Source organism: Pseudophryne corroboree, chromosome 10 (genome assembly GCF_028390025.1).
Source record: "Pseudophryne corroboree isolate aPseCor3 chromosome 10, aPseCor3.hap2, whole genome shotgun sequence".
Classification (NCBI taxonomy): Eukaryota; Metazoa; Chordata; class Amphibia; order Anura; family Myobatrachidae; genus Pseudophryne; species Pseudophryne corroboree.
In genome coordinates this window covers 343,007,110-343,020,231 of record NC_086453.1, presented here as the reverse complement: position 1 = coordinate 343,020,231, position 13,122 = coordinate 343,007,110, and the positions used below count along the sequence as shown (strand labels likewise).

Here is a 13,122-nt window from a genome sequence, read left to right as displayed (position 1 = left end):
ACGGGATATATGCAGTACAGTATGTAATGATCAATGTGCAGCCGTACGGGATACATGCAGTACAGTATGTAATGATCACTGTGATGCCATACGGGATGCATGCAGTACAGTATGTAATGATCACTGTGCAGCCATACGGGATATACTGTATGCAGTACAGTATGTAATGATCACTGTGCAGCCATACGGGATATATGCAGTACAGTATGTAATGATCAATGTGCAGCCATACGGGATATATGCAGTACAGTATGTAATGATCACTGTGCAGCCATACAGTATATGCAGTACAGTATGTAATGATCACTGTGCAGCCATACGGGATACATGCAGTCCTGTATGTAATGATCACTGTGCAGCCATACAGGATATATGCATTACAGTATGTAATGATCACTGTGCAGCCATACGGGATACATGCAGTACAGTATGTAATGATCACTGTGCAGCCATACATGATATATGCAGTACAGTATGTAATGATCACTGTGCAGCCATACGGGATACATGCAGTACAGTATGTAATGATCACTGTGCAGCCATACGGGTTAGATGCAGTACAGTATGTAATGATTACTGTCCAGCCATACAGGATATATGCAGTACAGTATGTAATGATCAATGTGCAGCCATACGGCATACATGCAGTACAGTATGCAACGATCAATGTGCAGCCATACGGGATATATGCAGTACAGTATGTAATGCTCACTGTGCAACCATACGGGATATATGCCGTCCAGTATGTAATGATCACTGTGCAACCATACATGATATATGCAGTACAGTATGTAATGATCACTGTGCAGCCATACGGGATATATGCAGTACAGTATGTAATGATCACTGTGCAACCATACGGGATATATGCCATCCAGTATGTAATGATCACTGTGCAACCATACATGATATATGCAGTACAGTATGTAATGATCACTGTGCAGCCATACGGGATACATGCAGTACAGTATGTAATGATCACTGTGCAGCCATATGGGATACATGCAGTCCAGTATGTAATGATCACTGTGCAGCCATACGGGATACATGCAGTACAGTATGTAATGATCACTGTGCAGCCATACGGGATATATGCAGTACAGTATGTAATGATCACTGTGCAGCCATACGGGATACATGCAGTCCAGTATGTAATGATCACTGTGCAGCCATACAGGATATATGCAGTACAGTATGTAATGATCACTGTGCAGCCGTACGGGATACATGCAGTACAGTATGTAATGATCAATGTGCAGCCATACGGGATACATGCAGTACAGTATGTAATGATCACTGTGCAGCCATACGAGATATATGCGGTACAGTATGTAATGATCACTGTGCAGCCATACAGGATACATGCAGTACAGTATGTAATGATCACTGTGCAGCAATACATGATATATGCAGTACAGTATGTAATGATCACTGTGCAGCCATACGGGATATATGCATTACAGTATGTAATGATCACTGTGCAGCCATACGGGATATATGCAGTACAGTATGTAATGATCACTGTGCAGCCATACATGATATATGCAGTACAGTATGTAATGATCACTGTGCAGCCATACGGGATACGTGCAGTACAGTATGTAATGATCACTGTGCAGCCATACGGGATATATGCAGTACAGTATGTAACGATCACAGTGAAGCCATACGGGATATATGCAGTACAGTATGTAACGATCACTGTGCAGCCATACGGGATATATGCAGTACAGTATGTAATGATCACTGTGCAGCCATACGGGATACATGCAGTACAGTATGTAATGATCACTGTGCAGCAATACATGATATATGCAGTACAGTATGTAATGATCACTGTGCAGCCATACGGGATATATGCAGTACAGTATATAATGATCACTGTGCAGCCATACGGGATATATGCAGTACAGTATGTAATGATCACTGTGCAGCCATACGGGATACATGCAGTACAGTATGTAACGATCACTGTGAAGCCATACGGGATACATGCAGTACAGTATGTAATGATCACTGTGCAGCCATACGGGATACATGCAGTACAGTATGTAACGATCACTGTGAAGCCATACGGGATACATGCAGTACAGTATGTAATGATCACTGTGCAGCCATACGGGATACATGCAGTACAGTATGTAACGATCACTGTGAAGCCATACGGGATACATGCAGTACAGTATGTAATGATCACTGTGCAGCCATACAGGATATATGCAGTACAGTATGTAATGATCACTGTGCAGCCATACGGGATATATGCAGTCCAGTATGTAATGATCACTGTGCAGCCATACGGATATATGCAGTACAGTATGTAATGATCACTGTGCAGCCATACGGGATACATGCAGTACAGTATGTAATGATCACTGTGCAGCCATACATGATATATGCAGTACAGTATGTAATGATCACTGTGCAGCCATATGGGATACATGCAGTACAGTATGTAATGATCACTGTGCAGCCATACGGGATATATGGAGTACAGTATGTAATGATCACTGTGCAGCCATACATGATATATGCAGTACAGTATGTAATGATCACTGTGCAGCCATACAGAATATATGCAGTACAGTATGTAATGATCAATGTGCAGCCATACGGGATATATGCAGTACAGTATGTAATGATCAATGTGCAGCCATACGGGATACATGCAGTACAGTATGTAATGATCAATGTGCAGCCATACGGGATACATGCAGTACAGTATGTAATGATCACTGTGATGCCATACGGGATACATGCAGTACAGTATGTAATGATCACTGTGCAGCCATACGGGATATACTGTATGCAGTACAGTATGTAATGATCACTGTGCAGCCATACGGGATATATGCAGTACAGTATGTAATGATCAAGGTGCAGCCATACGGGATATATGCAGTACAGTATGTAATGATCACTGTGCAGCCATACAGTATATGCAGTACAGTATGTAATGATCACTGTGCAGCCATACGGGATATACTGTATGCAGTACAGTATGTAATGATCACTGTGCAGCCATACGGGATATATGCAGTACAGTATGTAATGATCAATGTGCAGCCATACGGGATATATGCAGTACAGTATGTAATGATCAATGTGCAGCCATACGGGATACATGCAGTACAGTATGTAATGATCACTGTGATGCCATACGGGATGCATGCAGTACAGTATGTAATGATCACTGTGCAGCCATACGGGATATACTGTATGCAGTACAGTATGTAATGATCACTGTGCAGCCATACGGGATATATGCAGTACAGTATGTAATGATCAATGTGCAGCCATACGGGATATATGCAGTACAGTATGTAATGATCACTGTGCAGCCATACAGTATATGCAGTACAGTATGTAATGATCACTGTGCAGCCATACGGGATACATGCAGTCCTGTATGTAATGATCACTGTGCAGCCATACAGGATATATGCATTACAGTATGTAATGATCACTGTGCAGCCATACGGGATACATGCAGTACAGTATGTAATGATCACTGTGCAGCCATACATGATATATGCAGTACAGTATGTAATGATCACTGTGCAGCCATACGGGATACATGCAGTACAGTATGTAATGATCACTGTGCAGCCATACGGGTTAGATGCAGTACAGTATGTAATGATTACTGTCCAGCCATACAGGATATATGCAGTACAGTATGTAATGATCAATGTGCAGCCATACGGCATACATGCAGTACAGTATGCAACGATCAATGTGCAGCCATACGGGATATATGCAGTACAGTATGTAATGCTCACTGTGCAACCATACGGGATATGTGCCGTCCAGTATGTAATGATCACTGTGCAACCATACATGATATATGCAGTACAGTATGTAATGATCACTGTGCAGCCATACGGGATATATGCAGTACAGTATGTAATGATCACTGTGCAACCATACGGGATATATGCCATCCAGTATGTAATGATCACTGTGCAACCATACATGATATATGCAGTACAGTATGTAATGATCACTGTGCAGCCATACGGGATACATGCAGTACAGTATGTAATGATCACTGTGCAGCCATACGGGATATATGCAGTACAGTATGTAATGATCACTGTGCAGCCATACGGGATACATGCAGTCCAGTATGTAATGATCACTGTGCAGCCATACAGGATATATGCAGTACAGTATGTAATGATCACTGTGCAGCCGTACGGGATACATGCAGTACAGTATGTAATGATCACTGTGCAGCCATACGGGATACATGCAGTCCAGTATGTAATGATCACTGTGCAGCCATACGGGATATATGCAGTACAGTATATAATGATCACTGTGCAGCCATACAGGATATATGCAGTACAGTATGTAATGATCACTGTGCAGCCATACAGGATATATGCAGTACAGTATGTAATGATCACTGTGCAGCCGTACGGGATACATGCAGTACAATATGTAATGATCACTGTGCAGCCATACGGGATACATGCAGTCCAGTATGTAATGATCACTGTGCAGCCATACGGGTTACATGCAGTACAGTATGTAATGATCACTGTGCAGCCATACGGGATACATGCAGTCCAGTATGTAAGGATCACTGTGCAGCCATACGGGATACATGCAGTAAAGTATGTAATGATCACTGTGCAGCCATACGGGATATATGCAGTACAGTATGTAATGATCACTGTGCAGCCATACGGGATACATGCAGTACAGTATGTAACGATCAATGTGCAGCCATACGGGATATATGCAGTACAGTATGTAATGATCACTGTGCAGCCATACGGGATATATGCAGTACAGTATGTACCGATCAATGTGCAGCCATACGGGATACATGCAGTCCTGTATGTAAAGATCACTGTGCAGCCATACGGGATATATGCAGTACAGTATGTAATGATCACTGTGCAGCCATACAGGATATATGCAGTACAGTATGTAATGATCACTGTGCAGCCATACAGGATATATGTGGTACAGTATGTAATGATTACTGTGCAGACATACGGGATATATGCAGTATAGTATGTAATGATCACTGTGCAGCCATACGGGATATATGCAGTCCAGTATGTAATGATCACTGTGCAGCCATACGGATATATGCAGTACAGTATGTAATGATCACTGTGCAGCCGTACGGGATACATGCAGTACAGTATGTAATGATCACTGTGCAGCCATACGGGATACATGCAGTCCAGTATGTAATGATCACTGTGCAGCCATACAGGATACATGCAGTACAGTATGTAATGATCACTGTGCAGCCATACGGGATACATGCAGTCCAGTATGTAAGGATCACTGTGCAGCCATACGGGATACATGCAGTAAAGTATGTAATGATCACTGTGCAGCCATACGGGATATATGCAGTACAGTATGTAATGATCACTGTGCAGCCATACAGGATATATGCAGTACAGTATGTAATGATCACTGTGCAGCCATACGGGATACATGCAGTACAGTATGTAACGATCAATGTGCAGCCATACGGGATATATGCAGTACAGTATGTACTGATCACTGTGCAGCCATACGGGATATATGCAGTACAGTATGTACCGATCAATGTGCAGCCATACGGGATACATGCAGTCCTGTATGTAATGATCACTGTGCAGCCATACGGGATATATGCAGTACAGTATGTAATGATCACTGTGCAGCCATACAGGATATATGCAGTACAGTATGTAATGATACAGGATATATGTGGTACAGTATGTAATGATTACTGTGCAGCCATACGGGATATATGCAGTCCAGTATGTAATGATCACTGTGCAGCCATACGGATATATGCAGTACAGTATGGAATGATCACTGTGCAGCCATACATGATATATGCAGTACAGTATGTAATGATCACTGTTCAGCCATACAGGATACATGCAGTTCAGTATGTAATGATGACTGTGCAGCCATACGGGATATATGCAGTACAGTATGTAATGATCACTGTGCAGCCGTACAGGATATATGCAGTACAGTATGTAATGACCACTGTGCAGCCATACGGTATACATGCAGTACAGTATGTAATGATGACTGTGCAGCCATACGGGATATATGCAGTACAGTATGTAATGATCACTGTGCAGCCATACAGGATATATGCAGTACAGTATGTAATGATCACTGTGCAGCCATACAGGATATATGCAGTACAGTATGTAATGATCACTGTGCAGCCGTACGGGATACATGCAGTACAGTATGTAATGATCACTGTGCAGCCATACGGGATACATGCAGTCCAGTATGTAATGATCACTGTGCAGCCATACGGGATACATGCAGTACAGTATGTAATGATCACTGTGCAGCCATACGGGATACATGCAGTCCAGTATGTAAGGATCACTGTGCAGCCATACGGGATACATGCAGTAAAGTATGTAATGATCACTGTGCAGCCATACGGGATATATGCAGTACAGTATGTAATGATCACTGTGCAGCCATACGGGATACATGCAGTACAGTATGTAACGATCAATGTGCAGCCATACGGGATATATGCAGTACAGTATGTAATGATCACTGTGCAGCCATACGGGATATATGCAGTACAGTATGTACCGATCAATGTGCAGCCATACGGGATACATGCAGTCCTGTATGTAATGATCACTGTGCAGCCATACGGGATATATGCAGTACAGTATGTAATGATCACTGTGCAGCCATACAGGATATATGCAGTACAGTATGTAATGATCACTGTGCAGCCATACAGGATATATGTGGTACAGTATGTAATGATTACTGTGCAGACATACGGGATATATGCAGTATAGTATGTAATGATCACTGTGCAGCCATACGGGATACATGCAGTCCAGTATGTAATGATCACTGTGCAGCCATACGGATATATGCAGTACAGTATGGAATGATGACTGTGCAGCCATACGGGATATATGCAGTACAGTATGTAATGATCACTGTGCAGCCGTACGGGATATATGCAGTACAGTATGTAATGACCACTGTGCAGCCATACGGTATACATGCAGTACAGTATGTAATGATGACTGTGCAGCCATACGGGATATATGCAGTACAGTATGTAATGATCACTGTGCAGCCATACAGGATATATGCAGTACAGTATGTAATGATCACTGTGCAGCCGTACGGTATACATGCAGTACAGTATGTAATGATCACTGTGCAGCCATACAGGATATATGCAGTACAGTATGTAATGATGACTGTGCAGCCATACGGGATACATGCAGTACAGTATGTAATGATCACTGTGCAGCCATACAGGATATATGCAGTACAGTATGTAATGATCACTGTGCAGCCATACAGGATATATGCAGTACAGTATGTAATGATCACTGTGCAGCCATACAGGATATATGCAGTACAGTATGTAATGCTCACTGTGCAGCCGTACGGAATATATGCAGTACAGTATGTAATGATCACTGTGCAGCCGTACGGAATATATGCAGTACAGTATGTAATGATCACTGTGCAGCCATACGGGATATATGCAGTACAGTATGTAATGATCACTGTGCAGCCATACAGGATATATGCAGTACAGTATGTAATGCTCACTGTGCAGCCGTACGGAATATATGCAGTACAGTATGTAATGATCACTGTGCAGCCATACAGGATATATGCAGTACAGTATGTAATGATCACTGTGCAGCCATACGGGATATATGCAGTACAGTATGTAATGATCACTGTGCAGCCGTACGGAATATATGCAGTACAGTATGTAATGATCACTGTGCAGCCATACGGGATATATGCAGTACAGTATGTAATGATCACTGTGCAGCCGTACGGAATATATGCAGTACAGTATGTAATGATCACTGTGCAGCCATACGGGATATATGCAGTACAGTATGTAATGATCACTGTGCAGCCATACAGGATATATGCAGTACAGTATGTAATGCTCACTGTGCAGCCGTACGGAATATATGCAGTACAGTATGTAATGATCACTGTGCAGCCGTACGGAATATATGCAGTACAGTATGTAATGATGACTGTGCAGACATACGGGATATATGCAGTATAGTATGTAATTATCACTGTGCAGTCATACAGGATATATGCAGTACAGTATGTAATGATCACTGTGCAGTCATACAGGATATATGCAGTACAGTATGTAATGATCACTGTGCAGCCATACGGGATATATGCAGTACAGTATGTACCGATCAATGTGCAGCCATACGGGATACATGCAGTCCTGTATGTAATGATCACTGTGCAGCCATACGGGATATATGCAGTACAGTATGTAATGATCACTGTGCAGCCATACAGGATATATGCAGTACAGTATGTAATGATCACTGTGCAGCCATACAGGATATATGTGGTACAGTATGTAATGATTACTGTGCAGACATACGGGATATATGCAGTATAGTATGTAATGATCACTGTGCAGCCATACGGGATATATGCAGTACAGTATGTAATGATCACTGTGCAGCAACACAAGATACACTAAGCATAACTGACTAGAATGCAGTCTGTCAGAATATCGGCACTGAGTGCAGCTCTGCTATTGGTTACTGAATAGCACTCCAGCCTGCAGGACAGAGACAGTGCTGTCCTACGGATCAGTCTGGGGGCCACTGGTCCCAGCGTTTCCTTAACTCAAGACGATGCTGCTGCAACCAGTTCCTCACCTAAAGCAGAGCTGCCTGGAATTGCCAGGTTGTAAAGAACCGTCCCTGGAAATCTTTGCCCCCTGTAATGTTGCTGCACTATGGCAATTTATTTTACTGAATGTACTTTTAAATGTAAATGGAAACTTTTCCCACTTTGATTTTCTGCTCTTTGCTTCAGGAAGTTGATATTTGTTACAGAAATTTGTTAAAATGCAGAAATCTGAGATGATGACTGTGTTGCTAGGATGGACTACAGTCACCACATGTAATATGCGCAACACTGACCATATCCACAGCACCCACCTATCCCCAAATGCTGGTACAGAGCCCTACCTATAGTATTTCTCCAGATAAGGTAACAGGTAGGACACATCACCCTGGCATGCCCCCCTGCCTCCCCCAAAAGCTCTAGCATACCCTAACTGCAAAAATGTGACAGGGCATGATGGGATGTGTAGTTCCCCAGCATCCAGAGGGCCACAGGTTACTCACCCCTGGTCTAGTGTGCAGCTTCCAAATAAATAAGTTTCCACTTACTTCATTCAGTGCTGGAAATGTTAGCAACAAAACCTTGTAAACTGTTTACACAGACATCACACAGCAAAACAGAACACACCCATACCTCTGTACCCATAACATACATGTCACATGTCCTTTATCTATGTATGTTCTTGTGCTTACCCCAGTGCCAACTCATTCACATAACTGGATATGTACAGGCAGCAGTATGGATCATGCTATTTACAAGTATATGCAATTCTCTCTGCTTAATCTTAATCATCATCATTAACCTGCAGCGCTTCCCTTATTTATTAATCCCTCTCACTCTCATTTGTTTGCTCCCAGATTAGTTTGTAGGCAATTCAGGATTGTATCACTAAAGTGTCCAGTTGTTAAAATCCCTGAAGCCCAAAAGAGATTTCTCACACCCAGAGAGGGAATCTCAGTCCCTGAGTGTCCAGGTTGGAATTTTAACCCTAGAGATTCTGAAACTGGACACAGGACAAGTGTCTATTCATACCTTTAAATCCTCCCCATAGAACTGGACCATAGAGACATCAGCCACCAGGAGAACTTCCACAAAGCGCTCTGAAGACACAAACCTCTTGTGACGGTGTTGGTGAACCTTTGCGTCTCCTCCCAAGGATTCAGTGTTGGATTTCTCGGAGATGTTTGTATCTGAGGTCTGAGGTTCCTGGTCATCCTTACTTTCTTGCAAGGCACTTCTGTATCTCCGGGTGGTGCCAGAAATACCAGGTAAGATCCTTCCACTCTCTTTCCCATATGTATTTCTCCAGTTCTGTCTGCGAGTGCCTGCAAGATTGTCCTTTTGATTCCTATGGTTGTTGGGTTTTCCCCAGTTTTGAGTGATAATTCCATTCTTGTAGGCACCATTATTACTGCCCAGTCTCTCTGTTTCTATTTTATGAGCTTTGAATACACGGTGCCGACCAAGTGTCCTCTGACCCATCCATTTCTTCATGGGTTGGATGACATAACTATCACAGCCTTTCATGAAAGCTCCCTGGATTCCTTTGCATATACTAAAAGCAGCTAATGGTTCTTGGCTGGAATAAAAACAGTTCCTCAGACCAGCCATGCCATCCTCATTAGCACCATCCCTTCCTATGTGTTCAATTTGCAGCCCTGGTACAAGGAAAGCTTCATCAGGAGTTAGGTGGAATTCCATTTCTGCCCCTAATGCTGTGAACCTCAAGGTCACTTTTCCATCAGTACCAGGCAGCAGTTCTGGCACTGTAACATCTTCTTTAGGTAACGCATTGATGCCAATGAGCCAAAGTATAAATGCAAGCCAAGTACTCTGAAGGCATTCTAGAGCCATAGTTAGAATATAACTAATATAATAAATGGACAGGTAGGTGTATCAGGGCTTTTCCAACACAATGCAGGGACTTCAAGATGGTTAACTACTTCTGAGAAAACCAAATGAAAATGTCATGAAATTGGGTATTATGCAATGTATAAATGATCGTGTACAGTAATTGAAATCTGCAGTGTCTCTAGCAGAGGAGATGCAGGAATTGAAATCGTGCCAATTTCTCCTTTAAAACTTCTCCATATGTTAATCATTTACAAAAGCCAAAGTAAGCCCTCAGGATCTGCGTGCAAAATATATGAATCAGTGTAGAAGTCACTGGTGTGATACAATGTGTCATGCAGCTTAAAATCTCAGTGTATCAGACGCAGGAAGGGGAGGCTTGTAGATGTCATCCAGACAAATCCATCCCAAGGTGGACTGTAGACAGGTGATGGGTGGCTGGGGTCTCTCTATGGACAGCAGCAGTGAGATGGGAGTAAGGGACAGGGGTGTGTGGTCAGAGGGATTCTTCTTGTCTTGTATCTGCAACTCTCAGCCCCTTCCTCTGCTTCCCTTCTATTCCCAGAAATAGTTGAAGCACCAAAGCTGGTTGGGAGAGATCCCAGTATATATACACACACAGTGTGCTCTCTCCACCCCCTAAGAGGTTTATTTTTGATCTTTAGCTACCCTTGTCCCTCCCTCCTCTCCTCCTTGTCGTACAGGAGAAGGAGGAGAGACATGAAGGCAAAAAAAAAGAGGATCATTGAGTAATTTAACCCTTCTTCTGCCCTGTCAAGTTTTGAGCAAGTTGGGTGTCCTAGAGACATCCGCAATGTATGGAAAGAGATACCTTCCAGGTAAGACACTTCTCTGCCACTGAGATTTAATGAAAGGTAACCAAAGTGGAGTGTTCCAACTCCTGTTCCAGGGTGCAAATCCTGCTAAAACATTATCTAAGTCAATTACAGTAATCATAAAGCATGCCGGATCCACCAATGACAGCATGTGAACCAATCATAGAAGTAAAGGAATGGATCTTCTATCTTACAGAGAAGGGTTAATGTCCTGATAAGAGAGTACTGAATGAATTGCACAGGAATCAATGAGTTGCAGATTTGTCTGGCTGCAGGGAGGTATATTCACTTACATAACTTGTATTCCCAGGGAAGGAGTGCCCTTCCCAGTAGGAAATGATTGCCAGCCCATGTTACTGGGTGATACAGAATAGTTAACCCTTGATTTCCTGTGCCAAGTTTCCCAGCCCATTGTACTGAATCCACTAGAAATGGGTTTCAGGGTAATAGTTAACACATAGCTTGTCAGCAATACAGTATTACCAGACGATGTTATTGACTGCAGTGCTGGGGATGGCCCGCTCACACAGTAACACTGATCCAGTTGTTCTGGACTTAAGTTACATACAGTAGGTGCATTGACATTTCATAGTCAGCTATATACAATAAAGCATTGGCATGGTTTTCAATGACAAATGCATTAAAACAACTGCTGGTTCCTATTCCAATATAGTTCATAATATAAATGTTTCAGGACTCTGGAGCTACATGAATTATACTGGGAATATAAGTGGGAACTCTACATTCATAGAAGAGTGTGCAATTTTGTTGATTTCCAGCCAATGGCATTGCTATAAACTCTACTAAGGGCAATAGGACCTGACAGCATTACCAGACCATGATGAACAGTGATATGATGTTTAACTTTGATTTGTCAGGATACAAGTAGCTCCAGCCTTGGTCAGTTTCTCTTACCCTATGATCTGCCAGGAGACCAGGAGGACCAGCCTAATAGGCCCTACACACTGGCCGATAATACTCAAAGATATGAACGATCTCGTTCATTAATGAATGAGATACCGTTCATATCTTTGAGTGTGGAGGCTCCAGCGATGAACGATGCGCGGCCCCGTGCTCGTTCATCGCTGGTGCCCCGTCGTCTGTGCATCCAGGCCAATATGGACGATCTCATCCATATTTGCCTGCATTTCTATGGAGCTGGGTGACGGGGGGAGTGAAGAAACTTCACTCCCCCCGTCACTGCCCCCCCCCCCCGCCGGGTCGCCCGTCGGCCGCATCCGCCGTCGGGCAGCTCGGCGGCGGATTGCTCAATGTGTAGGGCCCTTTAGTCAGTATCTCTTACCCTATGATCTGCCAGGAGACCAGTAAAGTCATACTTGGTCAGTAACTCTTACCATATGATCTGCAAGGAGACCAGTAGGGCTAGCCTTGGTCAGTATCTCCTACCCTTTGATCTACCAGAAGACCAGTAGGGCCGTCCTTGGTCAGTATCTCTTACCCTATGATCTGCCAGGAGACCAGTAAGGCAATCCTTGGTCAGAAACTCTTATCTTTTGATCTGCCAGGGAACAGGTAGGACCAACCTTGGTCAGAAACTCTTATCCTATGATTTGTTAGGAGACCTGTAGGGCCAGCCTTGGTCAGTAAACCCCATTATTTGCAAGGAGACCAGTAGGGTCAGTCTTGACCGGTTACTCTTAAATATATAACCCACCATGAGACAAGTAGGACTTGCCTAGGTCAATAACTCTTATCCTGTGATCTGCCTGGAGATCAGTAGCCAGCCTTGGTCAGTAACTCTTATTTA

General features: G+C 43.1%; 1 protein-coding gene across 1 annotated transcript in view; it reads right to left on the bottom strand.

Annotated features, from left to right (window-relative positions):
• Positions 1 to 11,074, bottom strand: part of ADAMTS8 (ADAM metallopeptidase with thrombospondin type 1 motif 8) — a 77,855-nt gene extending 66,781 nt beyond the window's left edge. Inside the window, exon 1 of the mRNA XM_063943631.1 lies at positions 9,700 to 11,074. Coding sequence (XP_063799701.1) covers positions 9,700 to 10,521 — 822 coding nt within the window. The 5' untranslated portion in view covers positions 10,522 to 11,074. The remainder of the gene's footprint in view (positions 1 to 9,699) is intronic.
• Between the last annotated feature and the right edge of the window lie 2,048 nt (positions 11,075 to 13,122).